The sequence below is a fragment of the Podarcis pityusensis genome (genome assembly GCF_964106645.2).
Source record: "Podarcis pityusensis genome assembly, chromosome: 7".
Taxonomy (NCBI): Eukaryota; Metazoa; Chordata; class Lepidosauria; order Squamata; family Lacertidae; genus Podarcis; species Podarcis pityusensis.
This window is the reverse complement of record NC_138031.1, coordinates 20948978-20973870: the sequence shown is the minus strand read 5'-3', so window position 1 is coordinate 20973870 and position 24893 is coordinate 20948978. Positions and strand designations below refer to the sequence as shown.

At 41.9% G+C, this 24893-nt stretch overlaps 1 protein-coding gene across 1 annotated transcript in view; it reads right to left on the bottom strand.

Moving 5' to 3' along the window:
- Positions 1-24893, bottom strand: part of ANGPT1 (angiopoietin 1) — a gene marked incomplete at its 3' end in the record, with an annotated part of 146321 nt that overhangs the window by 17594 nt on the left and 103834 nt on the right. The window contains exons 5-7 of the mRNA XM_081012697.1: positions 22278-22405; positions 18867-18968; positions 8992-9161 (exon numbers count right to left, since the gene is read on the bottom strand). Of these exons, the coding sequence (XP_080868823.1) occupies positions 8992-9161; positions 18867-18968; positions 22278-22405 (400 nt within the window). The remainder of the gene's footprint in view (positions 1-8991; positions 9162-18866; positions 18969-22277; positions 22406-24893) is intronic.

Sequence of the window (24893 nt, the reverse complement as noted above, 5' to 3'; positions counted from 1 at the left end):
GAATGAGCCTCATCTGAAAATATGCCAGGCGTCGATTCAACTTTATTGCAAAATCAAGCGCCAGTAATTGTATATTTTCAATTCATCTGAAGCCAAAAATATTTTTTCCTTGCAAAGAAGTCGATATTTTTTGTATCACACGCATGAAATCAGGGATGTACTCCTACTTTGGCAAGGGAACATTCACTTAAGGCAAGACAGTGATTACGGGGAAGTTCCCAAGGAGTTGAAAATGCATAATAGGATACAGTAATTGTCATAGTTACAAGAAAAATGCTTATTTTCTATGCCACAAATAATTTGATTTCCTTCTGTATTCACTAATAGCAGAAGAAAATAAGCACATGCGCTTGTTATGCTCAGAGGCAATGACTGATGCTGCCTTGACCTAACCTGGTTAATGATGCAGATATATTTGCTGGGATTACAGGCCTGGACTATGCACATAGCAGAAATCCTGGAGAGTTGAATTGTATATTGATTTCTCCTTTACGCCTTATTCTAGGAAGGCGGTGGAGGTCCCAAACATAGCCGTCAACCGTCCCTTATTTGGCGGGAAAGTCCCTTATCCCAGTGCCGTGTCCCGCTGCTGTCCCTTATTGATTATGTCCCTTAAATTTCCCGGGTTTCAAAGGAAGCAGCTCCTCTCCCTCCCTCCCTGCCAGCAAGGGAGGAGGGAGGCTCCAACTGTGTTGCTTAGCTGCATTGCTCACTCAATAAGGAGTCTAAGAACGACTGGGGGGTAGAGCTTGCATGCTTTGTGCTGATCAAATCAGCTGTGTTGCCTGGGGACTCCCCTTTGCTCAGCACTTCCCAGTGGAGAGATGACGGTGGCTTTCCTTGCTGCATCCCTTTTGCCGGGTTGCTGCGCTGTGGGAACCACCGCTTGAGGCGTCGTTTGGCTGTTGGTTGACTAAAATCCTTTATTTTGGCTGCTGATCCCTTATTTTTGAGGCTGCTGGTCCCTTATTTTCAAATCTGTAAGTTGACAGCTATGGTCCCAAACCAGTGTCTGGAGGTAGCAAAGGACTGGATGTGGACAAACAAATTGACACTTAATTCAGACAGGACAGTGGTGCTCAGGCTAAGGACCTGAAACGTGAATTTCAAAGGATAGTTGTGTTTCAGTTCACTAGCTTCAGGAAATGTGATTAAGTAGGTTTGCAGTAAAGATGAAATGAGCTTAATATCTTCCCCATCCCTTATTACATGGAAAACAAGAGGTTGCCACACTAGTGCTTGCCTTGCAATGCTAATGTGGAGGTGAGGGGGGTTGTGTAGAACCCATGAGTTGGTCGGAGATACAGAAATGCCTAAGGAATGTATGTAGTGTGAAACATACACCAAGCACAGACATGATGCCCAAACAATGAGGTTTGGCTGTCATGTTTTATACCTGTATATTCTAATTCTCCCATTGACTCCCTGATTTGAACAAACCATAGATTATTGTGTTTTTCTGCGCATGGAACCTATGGTTTATTAAAACCATTGTTTGCCTCCAAATCAGAAATGGAAGGCACAGTTTGATCTCAGGTTCTGTTTCTGGCTTGTGGATTAGCTATGGGTTACTCATACTGGGAAACGAGTGAGGGAATCAGATTATGCAAGCGGCTGCAAAGCCTATCTTCAACAGCCCAACTATAGTGATGTCACAACTGGGTTATAGGGTGTTCATATAAACACAGTTTGGCATTCTATAACTCAGGGCATGAAAGTTCTTTAACAAACAGCTAATTTCTAAGTGTAGGTAATCAGTGCAGAAAAATCAAGAAGTGGAAAGGGTATTCCTGGAAATGTTTACAGAAATTTGAAATAAATAACTGTTGCCTCGGAATCCTTGATTTGCTTTCTAAGGACATAATGTGGATTTCAAGAAGTGCCAAGATGAATTATGTGCCACTAAGACCCCAGTTTGAAAAACACAAACAGCCTGTTAAACATATTTCTACTCCCATGGCGTCATTTGTGGCTTCTAGAGTCAGATATGAGTGAAAGGTTCACTCATTGTCATCTATTTATACTTCAAGTTGTTAGCTGGTGCCATACTGACCAAGCCAGGAGGGTTCAGACTGAACCCTGAACCCTGAACACTTTTTTTCTTCTTTTAAAAATCAGAGTCATGGCCTTATAAAAAAAAATCTGCAGTTCAGAATTATAACCCCGTGTCTTTAAATAGAATCAGGAATTAGGTACATGGGGCTTGTTATTAATGCTAAACAGACTAATAAAGACTACTAAATAATGAGTTTGCTTTATGCATGGTTTGGTTTGCAGCAGATTGTCAGGGAGATTTAATGCAATCAGGTATTTGGCAGGTCTTAGTTTTCCATACTGATAAAAGTCTCATGTAATTGCTTGCTTGTGGAATCTCCTGCCTCACCATGTCTGCGGATGGCCTGCTTTACCAAAGACAGTCCTTTATTTGAAGGTGTCATCTGTTGGAATGGCTGTCCAAGTCCAGAAGGAAGATTAAGAAGCATGAGAAAGGAGAGCAGGAGTCTTGAACTAGAGCAGCGGTTCTCAACCTGTGGGTCCTCAGATGTTGTTGGACTACAACTCCCATCATCCCTGAGCTCTGGCTTTGCTAGCTAGGGGTGATGGGAGTTGTAGTTCAACAACATCTGGGGACCCACAGGTTGAGAAAGGCTGAACTAGAGCATCAACAGGACATGATCATCCGTTGAGTTGTGGTTGATCAGTCATAGGACATCTACAGGAAACAATGCACCAAGCTTCTGAATCAGCCCTTTTCTGTGCAACTGAGGAGCGTGGGGTGGAGGCAGACAGATCATGGGGAGGCAAGCTTTAGCCAAGAAACAAAACAAAACCAAAAAAACCCCTGTAATATATATTTTTAAAGCATTTGGCTCACACCTACTGCAAATGCCTAGTGATAATTGATGACAGCTTTCATTTTTTTCTCTTTAAAAAAAAACACAGGGCGGGTGAAGGGTGGAAATTGATGGATGATGAATGAATGTGTCCTGTCTAGCTGTCAACATATTGCATGGACTGGGATTTGATTGGATTAAGCTACAACTGTGAGTTTACAAACCTTACGAGAACAATAGCGTCAGCTTTCAGTTAGCCAAACAACGTTTCTCTTAACATTTGCTAATGCTCAGAGATAGCTCACACAGTGCTACTTCGGACTTTGGTCACTCAACTGATAAAGCACTTTGGCATTGTTCCAAAATGGGTCTCTTGCTAATGGGCACTAGATTAAATCACTACACGTTTTGGTATATTTCAAGTCATTCCTGAGAAGTCATGGTGGCCTGTTGAATGCAGGGATAAATCTCCATGTTGAGAACATTTGCAAGATATGTACAGAAAGCACATCTGCTAAAATCTTATTATGAGTTGCATTCTACAGCGTTGTGTTCTACGGTATGGCTTGAACGAGCTCATTTGGGTTAGGATTGATTTGATGGGAACTTGGAGGTTCTGCAACCAGAGAAGGAGAAAATTGGGTGTTCCAACCCACCTAGGCTGTTCTGGAGTACATCCTTCCCATTGTGATATCATAATATTATGCATTTCCCTAGCTCTGTTACCATTATTGGCTGTTGATGCTGCTGGAGGCAGGGGAAAGCACAACAAGGCAATCTCGTGGCATGGGTGAAATGTCCCCCACATTATATTTGAGAGTGGAGAATGTAATGGCAGGATGCTATCCCCATGTTCAGTGCAACACGTTGTTTGGCTGTTTCATTAATTCCCATCACACTACTTCTTGCCATTGCCCCCCTCCATATTTTCTCCCAGCCACGTTATTTAGTAAATTCCCATCTGAAATTTGCTTGCAAAATCAGAGAGAAGTTTATGTTCTGGTGTATACTATTTAAATCAAATACATCTGATGAATGTGAATGCTAATGTGAAAATTTGTTTCAGCCAAATATTCTAATTTGAAACAAACACACATGAAAGCTCGAAAAGTATATGCAAGGCATGCCAGAAACAAATGTGCATTCCCCATGATTACAAAGTCTTCTGTTTAACTCTCTTTATTTCCTCATATAGATATAGAAAGAGATTAATTTGGCCCCTGGAATGTAAATATGAATATTTCACCATTATTTAAAATGTGTATCTAAATGGCCCTTACTTGAATAGAGTTACCCTGTGATCTAAAAGGACACTTGGAGATAACCCATTTAATCATTTCTGCATGCAAATACTGCCAGAAAGTAATATTAAAGAACATATAAATCAGATGAGATGCGTTCAGATTCAGGAATTAGGTCATCATTCAGCATTGATTAGTAAATGCCACTTATTATCAGCCAATACTCTAAGCTCCTTCGCACTTTTTTTATACCCATCTGGGATATATTTTATCCTGCCTTCTCAGAATATATATATATATATATATATATATATATATATATAGCAGCTGTATGGTTCTGAAAAGAGAGGATTTTTTTTAACGTACATGTGTTCAGCATTACTGCTTTCAAATCAGAGATCCTTTAGGCTAATAAAAAGTAGTAGAAAGAAGGAAATACAAACAGTTAGGAGAATAAGCAGAACATGTCTGAAGTCACCAATTGGGAATGATCCAGGCTGAATCAAAACTTTCTATAGAGCCGCATGAAAAATGATTTTCCATATTTTCTCAGGCATAATATATCACTCCATAGCCTCTGAATCCTTACATCAGTGATTGCAAGGAAATGTTGGAGCAGCGTTATTTGTCCTTTGATAAGGCATTAGTGTGCTGAATGCAAACAAAGCGCTTCTTCCACCTCCCAAGGCTTCCCCCCTCCCACTCCTTCACGTTGTTTTCTGTTTTCTATTTTAGGTTCCCTTGAACTAATGCCCAGGCCAACTTGGAAACCAGTTTCTTTGCTGGTTCTTATTATTGCTGATGGAAATGGTAGTATTTGGAAGTTAAAAATGCAGTGCATCCTTCCTCTGTGTTTTCTTGCTAACAGGAAATATTGGATGCAGGATCATTGTTGCTGTTAATAGTTTCATCAGCAAGAAAGATCATTTGCTTGGCTGAAAGGAGTCTGTGTCCCGCGGGGGATATTCAGAGTAGATGCAACCACCAACTAGCAATGCGGAAAGAAAGCAACAGTGGATTTTTGCTCAGTAGGCACTTCTTGGGCTTGCTATGCACAATGCGAACCAATGAAAGTTGCGCCATCAAAGGCACGGACACACTCTGCTCTGTGGTAGGTTGGCCAGCTGTTTGGCATCCAGCCTTAAGATTTAGCTCCCTCCTCAGTTCCACAGCCAACTTCTGTAGCCATCCTAGATTTGGCAAGGGAAGTGAGACTTTTTATTCACGAGGCTGTAACAAGTTCCTACACTAATGCCTTGATGATCAACATTCTTTGGTTAAAAAAAAAAACTGGGGTGGGGGGGGAGGACATTGGCCAAGCTTAAATCTCCCAAGATGAAGAGATTTGCATATTGGTAACACACCTCATTATTTTAGCAGCGATTTAGACTGTTAGCTGTAAAGGACAAAGCTCTCGCTTTATGACTTATGCTACTTTGTAAAGTATCATGATGGCACAATATAAATAGACACATAGGATTAGTTCTAACTACTCTGACCAGCCTGCACCTTCCCAGAATGTCAGATAATTTTCACCTGTGACCTGATCATTTTAACTCAAGATGCCAAGGACCGGTGCTTTTCCCCCAAGAAAAACAGGTACCATAACTCAGCATGTTACAATAAGTCACCAGGCGACTCGGGGCAGCCCTGAACAGATACTGGTTTGACATTAGGGATGTGGGTGGTGCTGTGGTCTAAACCACTGAACCTCTTGAGCTTGCCAATCAGAAGGTCGGCGGTTCGAATCCCCATGATGGGGTGAGCTCCCATTGCTCTGTCCCAGCTCCTGCCAACCTAGCAGTTTGAAAGCACGTCAAAGTACAAGTAGATAAATAGGTACCACTGTGACGGGAAGGCAAATGGCCTTTCTGTGCACTCTGGCTTCCATCACAGCATCCCGTTGCGCCAGAAGCGGTTTAGTCATGCTAGCCATGTCTGAAAGCAGGATGAATGCCGCAACCCCATAGTCATCTTTGACTGGATTTAACCATCCAGGGGTGCTTTACCTTTTACCTTTCCTTACTGGTGTGACAACAGCTGTGTTCACTGCTCACAGAGGTGCTAAAAACTACAACAAGCTGCCTTGCTAGCTGGCTTGGGGGTCCCCCCTGATTTTGGTGCAGGTGAAATAAATGTGGCCCCACCTCCCTCATTCTCTTAGATTCAGGCAGATGGCTAGGGCAGCTCTGAAGGGCCCTCGCGCAAATGCACACATGTGCAACAGTAGAAGCCTGGCTGGAAACCTTAAAGCCCACTGCCACTACACAGGAGACAGATGGAAGAAAGAGAAAGATGAACTGCCCCCACCCTCGTGGCTAGGAGATAGGTGGAGTCATAGATCTAAAGAAAAGTGTAGACTCACACTTGCTGGCCAGTCTGCATTTTGACTTGAAATGTTTGTTTGGTGATTCTCAGAAGTAAGTAAAGGCACAAAGCAAGACACCACAAACTGGTGCTGACCTTTAAAGCCCTAAATGGCCTTGGTCCAGTATACCTGAAGGAGTGTCTCCACCCCTATCGTTCTGCCCGGACACTGAGGTCCAGCGCCCAGGGCTTTCTGGCAGTTCCCTCGCTGTGAGAAGCCAAGTTACAGGGAACCAGGCAGAGGGCCTTCTCGGTAGTGGCACCCACCCTGTAGAACGCCCTCCCACCAGATGCCAAAGAGAAAAACAACTACCAGAGTTTTAGAAGACATATGAAGGCAGCCCTGTTTAGGGAAGCTTTTAATGTCTGACAGACTATTGTATTTTAATATTCTGTTGGAAGCCACCCAGAGTGGCTGGGGAAACCCAGCCAGATGGGCAGGGTATAAATAATAAATTATTATTATTATTATTATTATTATTATTATTATTATTAGTGCCAGAACTGTGCTCCAGCTGGGGGGGGGGGGGGGAGCACTGCCAGGAACTGAGACTAAAATCTGAGATTAAGGGTGCATTCAGATGTTGCTCTACTTTTCTTGATTACAAAGCTAGCACTTCTATTCCGGATTTTAATGTTCCTTTCACACAGCATTACCTGTTGCCTTATGGTACTGTGGCTTTTGGATTGATGTGGAGGGAAGAACAGTGTGCCGGAACACTGGCCCATATTTCATCATGTGAAATTACAACTGAAAACTCCTGTGATTTTCCAGATTAACAGGATAACAAATGGATTTTTTTCTGGCCGCAAATAACATGGAAATAATTACCAGATTATGCTTCTTTTCCAGAAGTGGCTTTTACAGAGTGTGAGAGATCACAAAAAAACATGGAAATTATCATATATAGAAACATTAGAAAAATGGAACTTCTGAAAGTCCTGAATGTAGCCTGACTTTGGCTAGCTAAGGCTATATTTGGGTGCTGAGAGACAGGGTGCTTTTGCCTTTATTTGTGTTAATGGAAAGACATCCATAAGATTTTGTGAGTTTACAGACTTTGAAATTGTACTAGACAAGCTGGGCAATAAGGAGACAAGCACCAGTATATCAAGTCCATGAGATTCCCTTATCACCGTTGGATCTTGGCTCCAACAGATAACAAACTGAGCTTGGCTAGAGAAAGAACTGTGCAGCTTAACCTCAGCTATTAGATCACTAGCTAGTCTCGTATTTCTACCTTGGGAAATGTTAATCTTTGGGGTTTTAACTGATGTAAGCAGAATTTTCTTGTATGGCTTAAAAAAACCCCACCACCATTATTTCCCCCCAGTATTTTCAAAATATGCATAAAATTAAGACAAAATTCGATAGTTTGGTGATTATAAACCAAATTGAACCTTGTTGCACTGCAGATGATGGAACTGGATGTGCAATAAGGTAATATCAGCTCTCAACTCTATTCTTCTACCCCCAACTAGCGGTGGCAGCAGCTGCTACGCTAGAGGCAAGGACAGTTGTATCTCTCTCCGACACACCCTTCACCCCTTTTCCCTGGCACTGGGAACAATGTCACAACAGCAACCTGGTACAGGAAGCTCCCAGAAATGCAAGTCCCTGGGGAAATTACCTTTCCCAGTCTGTTAGCATCTGAGTCACTGCCATAATAATGATCTATACACCAGGGGGAGTGGGGGGGGCAGAGACACCTCCTTCTTTCATTGCCTCCCCGCAAGTGCCAAAAAATCAGCTGCCAGATAGGTGAATGGTGGAAAGATTTGTGGTGTGGAGGAGTTCTTCTCTGGTTCAGATTACAATCCAAGCCAGAGAAAGACTCAGAACTTTAAAAAATAATAATAATAAAAATGAGGTGAGCATTATGAGTCCCAAGATTCATATTTTGAGCCAAGGAATTGACTCAGTGACATGATTTAGGTGCAACAATATATCCAGTGAAGAAAAGAAAAGAAAAGAAAAGAAAAGAAAAGAAAAGAAAAGAAAAGAAAAGAAAAGAAAAGAAAAGAAAAGAAAAGAAAAGAAAAGAAAAGAAAAGAGTCGCTATAATTCAGAGTGCTGATTCCAGCACTTAAATTCTTTTAGGCTACAACCGTATGCACACCTACTGTCAGGAGCAAGCCAGCAATAAATCACACTGTGCAAGTTTGAGTTAACTCTTTATTAGCAAGAACACGATCTTCAAACCTACCTGGGGGTAAACACCACTGAACATAATGAGACATATTTTGAAGTAAACATAGGTAGTTGTGGGAAATATCTCTAGAACGTTATACCAGCAGAATGGGGATGCCTTGTCAAACATGACCACTTTATATTTACATGTCCATAGTATATGGATATCTTATATGTCAACAAGTATAAGTTTGTACCTAGACAGTCAGTGTAGACAATACAGAATAGTCTGATTCGTGTAAATGAGCTTCATATATTTTCTCATATTCTATCTACTAAAAGCTACCTTCCAATTGTATATGCTTGGTTAGTTTCTAATTCATTACATGCACACAGTGACAAAAACATTTGGACTCACCTGTAATTCTGCTTTTCATTTCCTATGTAAAATCTATCGTATTGTGAATATGCCCGGCTTCCTTCCCAATCCATTAGTTCAATTCTTAGAGAATAGTGTCTTTGACTAGTGGTTATTGCAAAGATAAACTCATTCCCCAGCCAATATTCACCAGAAGGACTACCAAAGCCCTAGAAAAAAAGAGATAATATTAAATTTATTGGTATTTGCTTACATTTCTTTAGCACTTAAACTATAGCAACTGTCACTTGAAGGGAAACCAACTTTCATAGTTGTGATAAAACTTGACTAATACCCACAATATTATTGAAGTTGTCAGATGCAATTTGGAAATACGAGCTCGTGTTTTCGTTGATAACTATTATTATTGCCGCTGTTTGTTGACTATGGTGACACGAGATTGCTATGAAAGTTTCCTCATGTTTGAGGCATAGAGTTACTACTTATTTTTCCCAACTCCTCATTTATTAAAACATGGCAAGCTTTAGGTCGGATCAGATGTACTCTTTGCAAAAGAATTAAAATATATCAGGTTGGATCCAGACAATGTTAGTCATAAGGTAGCCATGATACCCTAATTTTCCAATTGATTTTGATAGACCTTGCGTTTGCTTCTGCTGCAGAGAACATTTATACTCTACTTCATTAATTACTTTGTTATACTACTTTAGTAATTATTAATTATATTTCTGGGTTGTATCCAATGTAGTGCTAAGCAACCCGTTCTGTTAGCACAAAGATTTCTGCTTGTGCAATGGAACTTCCACTCTCTCCTTCTTCTGTACCCCCTAAATTTGCTCTGGAATTTTCCCCAACCCTCTGGATCAAATTTGAGAAGGATACAGGGCATCTGCAGCAGCAGAAGGAGTGGGAATGCCACTGCACAAGCATAAATCCTTGCACTCATGGAATGAGTGCACAGCATACCTCCCTTTGCATGTGGAATTTTATTAAAGAGTTGGTTTTATGGCTTTATTGCTATTAATTGTTCTAGGATTTTAAAATGAATTTATTTATTATAAAATTAAAGGAATAATAATACTAGTTTGAATGCAACTCATGTTGTCTAGAAAAGGCAAAAAAGGATGGTAAAAAATTCCCAGGAGAGAATGGGAGAGATGGACAGCATTAGCTGCTAAAATAAAGGTAACGGGACCCCTGACCGTTAGGTCCAGTCGCGGACGACTCTGGGGTTGCAACGCTCATATCGTTTACTGGCCGAGGGAGCTGGCATACAGCTTCCGGGTCATGTGGCCAGCATGACTAAGCTGCTTTCTGGCGAACCAGAGCAGCACACGGAAACGCTGTTTACCTTCCCGCTGGAGTGGTACCTAATTATCTACTTGCAGTGCGTGCTTTCAAACTGCTAGGTTGGCAAGAGCTGGGACCGAGCAACGGGAGCTCACCCCATTGCAGGGATTTGAACCGCCGACCTTCTGATCGGCAAGCCCTAGGCTCTGTGGTTTAACCCACAGCGCCAGTCGTGTCCCAGCTGCTAAAATAGCTGTCTACTAATACATGATATTGAAAAGGAAAGACCTTTGGAAAAACAGAAATAAGACAGCATGTGTTTTCCAGTCCGATAGGTTCTACACTTTTGTTGTGAACCACATTAGGAACATCTATGTAGAAAAGTGTCATAAAATAAAAACAGCACCACTACTACCAAAACATAATGGCAGGCCCAAAGGATTACCATATCTAGAAATGCCTGTTATAATTAAGCCACATATTTTTGCCCACTTGATAAGGCTCTTGATATTACAACATAATGTTATTTTTATTCATAATTTTGACCTGGTTGGGACATCCAGCAGCCCTCTACACTCACACACATGTGCGTGCGTGCACACACAATCAAATTTGCAATATTTAAGCTCCTGCTGACCTTGAAATAAAATAAACAACCTGGCAAGCAAAGGCAACATTGATTTGGGACACAACTAATTGCCCTTGTGGTATGTTTTAAAATGGCAGACTGTCATTTAAGTGGGATGCCTTTATCCCTTAGGACACCTGGAGTTTCCCATAGAACCATTGGCATTGTCTGCCTGGTTGTGCAGCTGAAGTGGCAAAGCAGCAAGCATTGGTGCTGAATGCACTAGAAGAAAAGACGTGACCCTGGACAGCTCTGTTGGACGTCACTTTAGAGGGCTTTGCGCCCTAATGGTCTAAGGACATAATGCATCACTTGGCTCTCCTTATTGCAGAGGGGAGGATGTTTTCCTTGGCTCTGCCCAGCGTGCTAGGAGTAAGAAGCAGGGCTCACCCACACTTTTCTTTGTCCCATGGTTTCTTCCATTTCCCCCCTGTGATTTCCAGGCACAAGTTTGGGCGGTTTTTCTTTTGTCCTGTTTTTATTGTTGGCCTGGAAAACCCACAGTTTACTGCTGAATTGGAACAAATGTCAATCCACAGAAAACCTGACTGACGTTTGTTCCGATTCAGCAGTATACAGCAGGTTTTCCTGGGGGAAGTAGAAGGACAAACCTAAAACCTCTCAGACCGGTGCCTGGACATCACAGGGCAAATGTGATGAGCCCGCAGTTATAAAGACCACCATTTGTGTTGGTGCAAACTGATATGGCTACATTAAACCAGTCGTGTCCAATAATAATAGTCTATTGTTAAAATGTTACTTCAATGATGTTCTGATCAGAGGGATATATAACAAAGGGAACTGGAGACAAATGGCATTTTATAATGTTTCAGCTACTTAGCAAGAACCACCAAAGGCCAATCTACATTACCCGTTAATTGTGCTGCAATTAGCGGAGCTGAAATAACAAAAAGGGTCAGGGAGTCTGTGTGAGTTTTGAAAGCGACTGCAAGGATCTTGCATGACTCTTAATAGAGCCACTCAGAATTTGCAGACTCGATGTTAACAAGGGGGCAGGGGGAAATCCCATGGATGGTGCAAAAGGGATTTATTACCTTTGGCAAATTTCATAAGGGTATCCTATTTGAATCGTGTTCCTTCAGCGTCATTAAACCATTTTCTCTCTTGCGTTGTTTATTTTGTCTGATAATGTTCATAGGAAGCTTTGGCGTTTTTTGTAGGCACTCCCCCCAAATTGAAACCAGACACAGACAGTATAGCCTATGGGTTCATCTCTTGTCAGATAGCCCACTGAAGAAAGCAGTTAATATGTCAGGTAAGCCCCCCTCTCCCCAATCTCAGCAAGCATGCCTTTCCAGAGACTATAAAGAATAATCAGGGAGATTCTCAAGCTTTACATGGGAATACGCAGCAGTCTTTGAACATTTCTGGCAATAATTTTATTACTGTGCACGATTTCTTTTTTTGATGCATACCCCACTTTTTAGATATTTCTCACAAGGCAGTAACAAAAAACCACACGCACCATAAACAATATGTATAACGTTTTGCGAGGGGGGAATCAACAACAAAGTCAAAATTGTAAGAATAGCAATCAAAGCTAGCAACCATTGATAACCCTGTGAATTTGTCCAGTGCCCTTTTAAAGTCATTCAGGTTGTGGACATCTGTCATAATACCCCCATCCACACTTTGGTTAAGCAGAGGAAGGGAGATCAAGCCAACCAGAGTGTTCCTCTCTGTTTGCCGTCCCTTATGATTAATGTTTTGCTACCACAAGCTCAAAGTCTTCGTTTCACCAGGCTGCCTGCACCAAAAAGCTACAAACTCCCCCAAGAACACCTCTACTGTGGGGTTTGGTTGTTAAGGGTGGGTGGTTAAAATAATAGATTCCACAAGGTTTCATGAACCAAGATTAAAAGCTAACGAAAAGGATAAATAGAAAGGTTGTTCTTAGGATAAAATGTTTTGACATATGAATAGTTACACGCACACAATCAGTGGTGGACCTATATTTGGGGGGCCTGAAGCTGGAACGGTCATGGGGGCCCCTTTGTAACCAGCAAAGAGGTCTGGGTAGCCACTGCTGTCTTCTTCAATGGGGTTGTTCTGTGACAGATTACCAAACTTTTACAACACCTGTGCTACTGACTCACAAACTTTGATTAACACAAAATTGATCAATTTGAGTTGTGCGACTCATGTCACCCATTTTTTTTAAAAAAAGCAATGTTGACTAAGGTCACTTCTGGGCCCCCTCTAGAATTAGGGGCCTTGATGCTTAAGATTCATTAGTTTTATAATAGACAAAATCAATCCCACAAGAGCAAAGTACAGAAAACAAAAGCAGGTTGAATTCATCCCAACAGATGAGAGTTAAGGCCCTAAAGATAAAAGTCCTAGAAACCTTATTGGCAGTTTGCAGCTCCCTCTGGCTTGTCTTCTTCCAACACCTACATGATTTATTGTTCCAGAGATCTGTGCCAGTCTGACAATCATTGCAAGTAGCTGGCTAAATATACCTTTGCATATGCCAAATTACAAACAGACACAAACATCAAAGAAGTGCACTTTTGTCTGAATCCCGTTTGTAGACTGGCCCACACAGAATCCACACCTTACCTCATTACTTCCTAAAACCTCCTGAGAGGCTTACCTGAGAAAGATAGCAAATTAACCCCTTGATTCCCAAACCAAACTATATACAATATTTCTATTTCTTTTTAAGCAGCCTGTTTCCTTCACAGCCATCACTATATCTTCTAGTAATAAATTCCATAGTTTGGCTATGAATGGTGTGCATCCTCATGCTTCCTCCATGTGCCTGCAGAAGACCCACTGCCTGTCTTCTAGCTCACCCACCAGAGCCAAATCTCAGACAACCACAAAGCAGCCATGGTTTTTCTCTACTCTCACCCAGGAAGATAAGGCATGAGGAGACCTGTTTGAGAACCAGAGCAGGGGTCTCATCTTGCCACAATCCCATTTGAAATAACCCAATCCCATTTTATCTTAGAAATTAAGTAGGGTTGAGCCTGGCTAGTAGAGGCATAGGTAAACTTGGCCCTCCATATGTTTTTGGCTTACAACTCCCATGATCCCTAGCTAAGGGGACCAGTGGTCAGGGATGAATGGAGAGCCAGTATGGTGTAGTAGTTAAGAGTGGTAGACTCATAAACTGGTCAACCGGGTTCACTTCCCCGCTCCTCCACATGCAACTGCTGGGTGACCTTGGGCTAGTCAGACTTCTCTGAAGTCTCTCAGCCCCACTCACCTCACAGAGTGTTTGTTGTGGGGGAGGAAGGGAAAGGAGAATGTTAGCTGCTTTGAGACTTCTTTGGGTAGTGATAAAGCGGGATGTCAAATCCAAACTCTTCTTCTTCTTCTATGCCTGGGCTAGTACTCAGGTAGGAGGCTGATTGGGAATCCTACGTGCTTTGACCTCCTATTTTGTGTTTCAGTGAATGGTCATTAACTAGCTCCAGGTTCTCTGGAATGAAATGGGATTTTCCAGATCCATTTCAGTGGGGCTTTAGGCCTGATTTTGGAACTGAAACTACCTTAGTCACCCTGTGAGATTACTATTGCCAAGAGAGGGGTGAGAGAGTTCATAGAATCATAGAATCATAGAATCATAGAGTTGGAAGAGACCACAAGGGCCATCAAGTCCAACCCCCTGCCAAGCAGGAAACACCATCAGAGCACTCCTGACATATGGTTGTCAAGCCTCTGCTTAAAGACCTCCAAAGAAGGAGACTCCACCACACTCCTTGGCAGCAAATTCCACTGTCGAACAGCTCTTACTGTCAGGAAGTTCTTCCTAATGTTTAGGTGGAATCTTCTTTCTTGTAGTTTGGATCCATTGCTCCGTGTCCGCTTCTCTGGAGCAGCAGAAGACAACCTTTCTCCCTCCTCTATGTGACATCCTTTTATATATTTGAACATGGCTATCATATCACCCCTTAACCTCCTCTTCTCCAGGCTAACACTGGAGTTCAACACTGCTGATTCTCTTGAAGGCTTTTGATGCCATTAGTCATGGTATCCTTCTGGATAGGCTGCCCAGAATAGGGGAGGGAGGCCTTCCTTTGCAGTTTTCCCTCTCCTGTTTGGATGGTAAGTGTTAGTAGATTTTTGCTTCACCCTACTTCCATTTTTCCTGTGCATCCACACATCTGGGAACCTGATATTTTAGGGTTCTGCACTTTAGATGTTTGTGTGGTATGGTGAAGCAGGAATATGTGATGTCTGGGTCAAGGCTAAGTGGTACACCCTTCTGCAATGCATGAGCAAATCTTCTGAAGGCAGCTATAATTTCCCCAACAGAATTTATATACAATGCAGCCAAGCGCTATGTGTTATGAAACAACTCTTTTTGCTAGAGCTGAACTCTCCTTGTCCTTTCTGACTAGGGAAGGCTGCCATATGGGTATTATTTAAATAATACATGGGTAGCATTTATTACAGCATCCCTAGAAATGCTGTACTCAGCCGAACCAAGCAGATATATAGCCGCACGTCAACACAATTCCTCAAACAGATGTTATCCAGTAACATTCACAAAGGGAGGATAGCGGATTCTTTTTACCACAAGCTCAGGCAAAGAAAATGTAATCAGCTTTTTGTTCAGTAGCTGAGAAATGACTATAAATTAATTAAACAAGAATTTATGTGGTGGCTTGTGGTTTTATCTAATAGGTTTGCTGAACTGCGTGGGGCGGAAGTGTCACAGCTTCTGGTTACATGATTTTTGGCACAGCAAGTTTCTTCTGATCTTGTCCATCCATACCACTCAACCTTCTCCTTTCACCCAGCTGCAGACAGTTTGGTCAAGCAGTGGTACATACCTGGCCTCTTGATAACTGAGCCACTACTCTCCAATTTCTCATAATCCACCCTGGCCTTTCTTGTATATTGTAGGCTTATAGGCATTTAATTTTGCTTTCAGAAGATGCCTGTTTGCAGCATTTTCCCCCTTTAATATCTAGATTGCTGAGGCACCACAAAGTGTTTCAGGGATCCCTGTTCAACTCATACCACCTCACAGTGATCTGCCTTCACCTCTGGAAATCCTCAATCCAACCAAAGTAACCCTGCTATGATTTGGAACTCATCTGAATATAATGCACATCCTTATCCTGGTTAAGTATGCCACATTCCAGAAACAAGGAACTGAAATAATCTAAAGTAGCTTTATTTAAATTAACAAAGAACCATAAAATCAATAGAATGAGTAGTTTAAAAATGCAGAATATTTATTTTGATCAAAAACATACCCTTCAAGCTAAGCCAAATGTTTTTTGCTTGACAAATGCATGTAAAAGTGGTTTTCCCACTAAAAAAAAAATCATTAGTAGTGAGAGCAGAATGGAAACAGTGAAGCAGGCATGACTAACTCTGAAAACACAAAGCTTTAAAAAATGTAGTCAACACCTCATTTTTTTTAAAAAAGGAAAGTATTTAATCAGGAACAATTTCTTCCTAATTTAATAAGCTGCTTGACATTATGTCTTCTAGTTTTAGCCTTGTGGTGTACCCTGGCATCCTTCAGCAAGTCTTGAAACTTCTCTATACCCTGGCACCCTCTGGAGGACACAAGGACAGCTAATTTCATTTGTCACAAGATCATATGGAGAAGTGCTGTCAAGTTGTTCCTTGTGTTCCAGAAACCCAACAGGCTTCAGTTACATTTGGGCATTTAGTGACAGTAGCCCCATGCTGTGGAACAATCTTCCAGCAGAGATTCAGCAAGCATCATCAGTTTTGACTTTCAGGCATCTCTTGAAGACTTTTTTTTTTTAATGCTGACAGCCTATGCAGTTGTTTAATCCCCCCCCCCCCCCGCCAGCCAGTCATTTTAATGATTGTTTTGTACTGATATATTGTGAATTATTTTTGTACACCACCCTGATGTTATAGCATACAAATGGCAATATATAAATACTTTTGTAATGGAACAAAAAACCCAACTATTTAAATAGTCGTCCCTTTATCTCTGGGATTAAATGCAGAACAGAAAAGACCAAATCAGTGTTAGCTACCACCATCTATTGACTTCAGAACAGGAGTTCAGAGGAGATGACTGAATATGAATAAGGGTGGTGTAGAAATTCATTGTGTCCTTAAAAAAGAAGAAGAGGACCAAGCCAATTCAGCATTTCTCAGTTTTCTTGCACAGTAGAACACAACTATTAGTTGGATTATCCACTTCTTTGGATTTTGCTCCACAATAGTGGTCTCAAAAGGTGCACATTTTCAAAACATTAGTAAGCACACAAAATGTGTATGTTAGGATGAAAAGGAATGTATTGAAAATGCATATTTTATGGGTAAATGAATTCAAAGTTCATACAATTGACATGTGAACTTTGTTTCTGTTAATTTTGGAAAGCCTGCAAAAAATAGGACATAGCAGATCTATATCTGAGAACACCAGTGAAACTGACATAGAATGGACTTAGGCAGGTCTGCCCATCCTTAAATGGAAGAGGAAAACACTTTCAGCACTGAATCCAGACAAACCTACTTCCCATCATGCCACTATTGCACAACTAGCAGAAGGAATGCAGATGCCCTTAGAGTCTGATGGTTCATTCTCACAGAGAAACCACATCATAGCCTCAGTCTCATCAGTGATAGTGGAGCCAATGGCTGCTAAAGCAGGCCAAGTGCATTTACCTACCAGAGGCAGAGGAAGCCAGCTGGACTGAGCAACAGCCCCATTTTAGTCTCAGTCTAGGAGTGCCTGGTGCTGAAGCAACATTTGAGCCTGCTCCTGTCAGTCTGTCCACAGCCTGAGCTGCTCTTGGAGCTGTCCATGGTTCTACCTTAACCCTGAACTCTTGCCTTTAACATATACTCTTCCCATGAACGTGAACTGCTTATGGGTCTGCTCCCTTCAGGTTGGACTGGAACATTCAATGGGCTGCAATTACTACCCACTTGGACAAGAACACCTATGTGGTGGCACGAGCTCAAACAGCACCTCCATCTGAGGGCATCCCAGCAATCTGTCTCTCCACAGCCCTAACTTTTAATGCTGGAGTCAACAATGTGTCTGACTGTGGAGTAACACAAGCTTTTATGGGTTTTGTAGGATAAAAACATAATGCTTTGATTACAGCTGGGAAGTTTTCAGTCTCTCTATTTCTTAAATAAACTAGTCATTCTCAAGACCTCTATCTGCAAAAGCAGAAATGAAAAAATATTGCCTGAATTATATTTGAAAGATGATCCTTGGGCTATAGAGAAAAGATGTTCTTCACCATCTGATTATCCATCCCCAGGTTTAAAATACTGAACACCTATTGTTCCCCCACCTCAAATTTAATACATAATTTGTGCTATGTTTTTAAAAAGAGATAATCTAGGGCAGGGTTTCCCAAACTTGGGTCTCCAGCTATTTTTGGACTACAATTTCCACCATCCCTAACCACTGGTTCTGCTAGCTAGGGATGATGGGAGTTATAGTCCAAAACAGCTGGAGACCCAAGTTTGGGAAACCCTGATCTAGGGCAAAATATCAAGTATAGCAGTTTTCCTCAGAACAGTGACTGTGATCCAAACCAGCTTTCTCCTTTAGAATACTAGTCATTTCCCCGTGTTTCCTTTCAGAGACAAATCTCCCTCACTACATGAGAAGCTCCCATTCTTGAGCAGACGTCCTTTCCCCTTGTTGACAAGGGAGTTTGGAGCTCACCCAAGGTTACTTTTATTATTCATGCTGAATGTGAGACATCCTCTTGGGGTGAGGAACGGAAAGCATAGACAAAGGCAACAGATACATCCCAAAATCTGTGAGGCATGGGGAGTTTCTGAGCAGAGAAGCTCTAAGAAGTATGATCCATGTTAAATCAAATCAAGAAAGGGGTCTTTAGATGGCTATATGAGACTTGAGTCACATGGTTCTTCTGGCTTTCCTGTTTAAAGGCCACATTCTTAACACAGTGTCCGCTTCAAAATAAGAATTATTTTATAGCAATATCCTCATGGATTGTAGGGATAGAATTCCTGTAAGTAACTCCCCCCAGCTTACCATCTTGTATTCTTTCCAGCTTTTTTGGAAATCTAGGCTCCCATCTTCTCGGTGTTGTATGACTGTCCAGCCTCCTCCTGCGGTCTCCATGTTACAAAAAACCTAGGCATAAGAAGATACACTCGTAAGATTCACTGTGCGGATCTGGGCCCTTGATATATCCAGGTCAGTTTTCAGCCTCCTGCAGTGGCCAATCTGAGTCTTCAGAAAGCTTTGCAAAAAAGCAAATTAGATAGTAACCCATGTTTTTTAATGCCTAGATTCTAAAAAAGGGGGGAAAGGAAAAAAAGGGTTACTGAACATGGAGGGTGGATTTCTCAGTCTCAGAGACCCAGGGAGCAATTGTATACACAAGAAGCTGGCACAAAGCAAGCTGGCATAAGTTACACCAGATCCAAACTCCACTAGCAGTTGAGCCAAGCTAAGACTGGCAGAGGGAAAACAAACCTTCAAAATAGTTTTGAGTTACACTATCCTCTGACCCTGTCAGAGCCCTCAGAAGACAGGCAAGCACTTACCACACTTTGAGAAGGTGCTGCACCACTCACACTGTGTGAAATACATCTCTGCCCACACGTATTTAACTATGTAAGTAAGGCCCCCTTTCCACACACCAGCAGCTCTGTCAGAGCTGTTTCCCTCAGGTGCTATCTAACACAGCTTTGGTATCTGTCCGGTTGAAACATCCACATGGATGGGATCTATAGCACAATTCTTTCTAGCCTCAGCTGAGAGAGTGTAACGGTTAGGTGGAAGAGACACACACAACCACCGTTGGCCACATGTGGGAAGGGTTGGGCAGTGGCTTCCATGTTCCTGCAGGTGCATGCAAACGGCATGAAGGATCCACACCACTGTGTGCTTTATACTGCACATCTTTTATGTGAGATGCTGGGATATATATATATATATATATATATATATATATATATATATATGATGCATTCCTATTCCAAAAGGAGCTTTCACTGATTGTATAGCTTACATGTATTTAGGAACAGGTTAGTCAAAATATTCTCAGCCCTTTCTCTTTCCTAGGAGGGGGGAAAAAATGAAAAACCCTGTTTCTCAGGTTTTGCTCAGTCTTCTTACTTGAAGCAATTCCCTTAAATATGTTCATACTCAGATGCACATGCTCCAGAATGGTTGAAAGTATTTCAGAGTTCCTCTCAATGTGATCTCTTAGCAAAGCTATATGCTCCGCTGGTGTTTAGAGCATGATTTCAACAAAAGTTGTTATGAATTCAGTGCAGGTCTCAGCATTCTCACGCAGGAACATAGAAGGAAGCGGACCTCATGACACTAGCTGGTAACATAACGCTGTACATGGCCTGATCACATGGGGGTCACTACCCAATTCCTTTCAACTGTTTCCTTCATAATTGTCCAAAGGATGCTATTTTATCCTTAGCTGAATCAATTCCATGCCTTTCACTCTGAGGGGTATTGTCCATTCTGTGTTATGCGGTTCCCACTACTGAATGAACTTCCAGTCTGCTTTATGCAGCCAAGAACCCCACATTTTGTGTCAGAGGAAGGGGGTTGTACAATGCCCCCCCCCCCGCCAAATGCAAGCCTTATTTGAGGAGGGAAGATCAAAAAAGGGAAAAAAATCTAAAGAAGTGCTTTTGCTTGGAGAAAAACAATTTGGCTCTCTGCTTCCTCCCACAATGACATTTGAGTGCAAACATTTATCTGCACCATGTGGCTTCACTGGTCTTTGATTTATAGCTGCCTTTTTAAAGCAATTCATGTATCTTATTTAACACTCGCGTCAAGCTCCCAGAAAGACAGTGGCTACTTTTTTTGCACATTAAATCCTCATACACCAGTCTGTAGGCTTATGTTTCCATATGGCAGCTGTGGGGAGGGCATGGCTGGGGGAGATATATAAGCACACCCACACATACAGGAAACTTCTTGAAGTGTAATTTTTTTAAAAATTTTTTTAAAAATCCTTTCCTAAACAGGTTAGGGAGTTTTACTGTTCTGAGTAATGTAGCAAATTAAAAATGAGGACTCAGACAATGACAGAGGGATTTGCAGCACTAAATTATTCACTGTGTGGTCTGGTCCTCTCCATAGTAATGGAAGGGAACACCTGCCACATTAACAGGAATGGCAGGCTGATTATAAATGTTAGCTTACCACTATCTGAGCCAACAAATGTCCTCAACTGGCTCATGTCCCAGACAAGGTCAAGGCACTCAGCTATTAAACACCTTTAACATGTTTTGAGGTCGAAACTTGAATACACACACGAAATAAGAACTTGAATTGGTCTGCTTTTTTATTTTATTTGCTTGATAGTGGATGGAATATAACCTGAATCATCACAATGCAGTGGATTCTAATGAAATGAAACTCCCTAAACTGATAAGAGATATATCAAATTTACAACAGCCCCATGGAAGCATGTGCTCTTGTTGTTGTTTCAGGATTAAAATATACCATAGCTCTCAACTTTATTTCAGATGCTGCCAGTTCCAGTCATATGTCAGCTGAAAGAATTCCATCAAAAATGGAAACAGGAGTGGGAAATGTCATCTCCCTCCCATTTTCTGTCCCATGTCTGGTAAAATCCAGTGACTATGATGGGTACAGCAATACAAATAATGTTATCTTTGGCCGAAGGCGAACAGTAGCTGAATGGAAACAATGCCACACGTGACTAATATATGGCAGAATGAAAAAGGATGCCTTCTTACATCCCTATTGATGGACTGGTTGGAAGAAGTCATTGTAGTACAAAGGTGTCTGCACCCAGTACTCTTTCTTCTCTCCCTCTGGAGAGACCAATGAAGTCTATCACTGATGGGACATGCATTTTGAAACTATCTAGCACTGCTCCAAGCATTGCTTTTTCTTGCTAGTTTCTTTAGATGCCTTTGTATTTAGAGGATCATGAGGATCAGAGGACCAGTGTGGTGTAGTGGTTAGGAGCAGTAGACTTGTAATCTGGTGAACCGGGTTCGCGTCTCCGCTCCTCCACATGCAGCTGCTGGGTGACCTTGGGCTAGTCACACTTCTCTGAAGTCTCTCAGCCCCACTCACCTCACAGAGTGTTTGTTGTGGGGGAGGAAGGGAAAGAAGAATGTTAGCCGCTTCGAGACTCCCTAGGGTAGTGATAAAGCGGGATATCAAATCCAAACTCTCTTCTTCTCCTTCTTCTTTTGAGGCACAATATTGCAACTTACCTTAATACTGCAAAATTTCAAAATCCCTGTTAAGCAGACACGTGCTTTTAAGTCCCTTCCTGCAGAAATTGAGGAGAGGGGCCAGGGATGCATCATATCTCACAGCATTAGAATTTAAGGATATGATACCCAGATTTCAAAAGGCCAACTCTTGAGCTCTGCAGAGTATCTAATGAAACAGTTAAAAAAAACAAACCCATGAAAAATTATTTACCTTTTTAGGTTCTGATATGTTATTAACATAAATAGTGTAGACGCCACTTTTGTTGAAGCCAGCTTGGTATGCATCAGCACAGTCTCTGAACGGCCTGTCATCTTCTCGTTTTGTATTCTTTAGTACAACTGAAAAAACAGAAAACAAGTATGGCGTTGACATCAGCAGTAACAGCCGCATTGCAATGTTATTTCTAATGGTGTATTTTTTTTTAATGGTTGCTCTGATATTTTACAATGTGGTGACATAAAAACACTTTCATAAATAGATCAACATAATATATGAAAATTAGAGGCATTTAATTCAGTGATAAGCAGAGTGATACCACAGCCTGAGCAACTGAGTCTAGGTTATCCTGGTCCAAGGGCTGATCCACACTCATGGGTTTTAACATTAAGGAAGGGTTAAGGAATGCTTTTGATAATGTAGATGGACACATGGCATCCTACTTTTTACATTCATAAAACGTTATTACCTTGACTTCTTTATCACTTAATACTAAAAGGAAAGGGAGTTCATGATGGCTGGGAGTTTGTTAAGAGGGAGATACTAAAAGCACAACGTCAGGCAATACCAATGAGATGGAAACATGGAAGGTGCCTAAAGAAGCCAGGGTGGCTATCTAAAGAACTTTTAACTGAGTTAAGATTAAAAAAGGATGTGTACAAAAAATGGAAAAGGGGGGAAACCACCAAAGAGGAATTCAAACAAATAGCCAGCACGTGTAGACACAAAGTCAGAAAAGCTAAAGCACAGAATGAACTCAGGCTTGCTAGAGAGGTTAAAAGCAACAAAAAAGGCTTTTATGCGTATGTTCGTAGCAAAAGGAAGAACAAAGAAACAGTGGAGTCACTCAGAGGAGAAGATGGTGAAATGCAAACAGGGGACACAGAAAGGGCTGAACTCCTCAATGCCTTCTTTGCCTCAGTCTTCTCCGATAAAGAAAACAATGCCCGACCTGAAGAATTTGGAGCAAATGATTCAGCAGAGGAAACACAGCCCAGAATAACTAAGGAGATAGTACAAGAATACTTGGCTAGTTTAGATGTATTCAAGTCTCCAGGGCCAGATGAACTGCATCCAAGAGTATTAAAAGAACTGGCAGATGTGATCTCAGAACCACTGGCAGTCATCTTTGAGAATTCCTGGAGAACAGGCGAAGTCCCGGCAGACTGGAGGAGGGCAAATGTTGTCCCTATTTTCAAAAAGGGGAAAAGAGAGGACCCAAATAATTACCGCCCAGTCAGTCTGACATCAATACCAGGGAAGATTCTGGAGCAGATCATTAAGCAAACAGTCTGTGAGCACCTAGAAAGGAATGCTGTGATCACCAATAGTCAGCATGGATTTCTGAAAAATAAGTCATGTCAGATTAACATGATCTCGTTTTTTGACAGAATTACAAGCCTGGTAGATGAAGGGAATGCAGTGGATGTAGCCTACCTTGATTTCAGCAAGGCATTTGACAAGGTGCCCCATGATATTCTTGTAAAGAAGCTGGCAAAATGCGGTCTTGACTATGCTACCACTCAGTGGATTTGTAACTGGCTGACTGACCGAACCCAAAGGGTGCTCATCAATGGTTCCTCTTCATCCTGGAGAAGAGTGACTAGTGGGGTGCCACAGGGTTCTGTCTTGGGCCCGGTCTTATTCAACATCTTTATCAACGACTTGGATGATGGACTCAAGGGCATCCTGATCAAATTTGCAGATGACACCAAACTGGGAGGGGTGGCTAACACCCCAGAGGACAGGATCACACTTCAAAACGACCTTGACAGATTAGAGAACTGGGCCAAAACAAACAAGATGAATTTTAATAGGGAGAAATGTAAAGTATTGCACTTGGGCAAAAAAAATGAGAGGCACAAATACAAGATGGGGGACACCTGGCTTGAGAGCAGTACATGTGAAAAGGATCTAGGAGTCTTGGTTGACCACAAACTTGACATGAGCCAACAGTGTGACGCGGCAGCTAAAAAAGCCAATGCAATTCTGGGCTGCATCAATAGGAGTATAGCATCTAGATCAAGGGAAGTAATAGTGCCACTGTATTCTGCTCTGGTCAGACCTCACCTGGAGTACTGTGTCCAGTTCTGGGCACCACAGTTCAAGAAGGACACTGACAAACTGGAACGTGTCCAGAGGAGGGCAACCAAAATGGTCAAAGGCCTGGAAACGATGCCTTATGAGGAACGGCTAAGGGAGCTGGGCATGTTTAGCCTGGAGAAGAGGAGGTTAAGGGGTGATATGATAGCCATGTTCAAATATATAAAAGGATGTCACATAGAGGAGGGAGAAATGTTGTTTTCTGCTGCTCCAGAGAAGCGGACACGGAGCAATGGATCCAAACTACAAGAAAGAAGATTCCACCTAAACATTAGGAAGAACTTCCTGACAGTAAGAGCTGTTCGACAGTGGAATTTGCTGCCAAGGAGTGTGGTGGAGTCTCCTTCTTTGGAGGTCTTTAAGCAGAGGCTTGACAACCATATGTCAGGAGTGCTCTGACGGTGTTTCCTGCTTGGCAGGGGGTTGGACTCGATGGCCCTTGTGGTCTCTTCCAGCTCTATGATTCTATGATTCTATAATTTTTAATTGTTTTATGCTGCCATATCG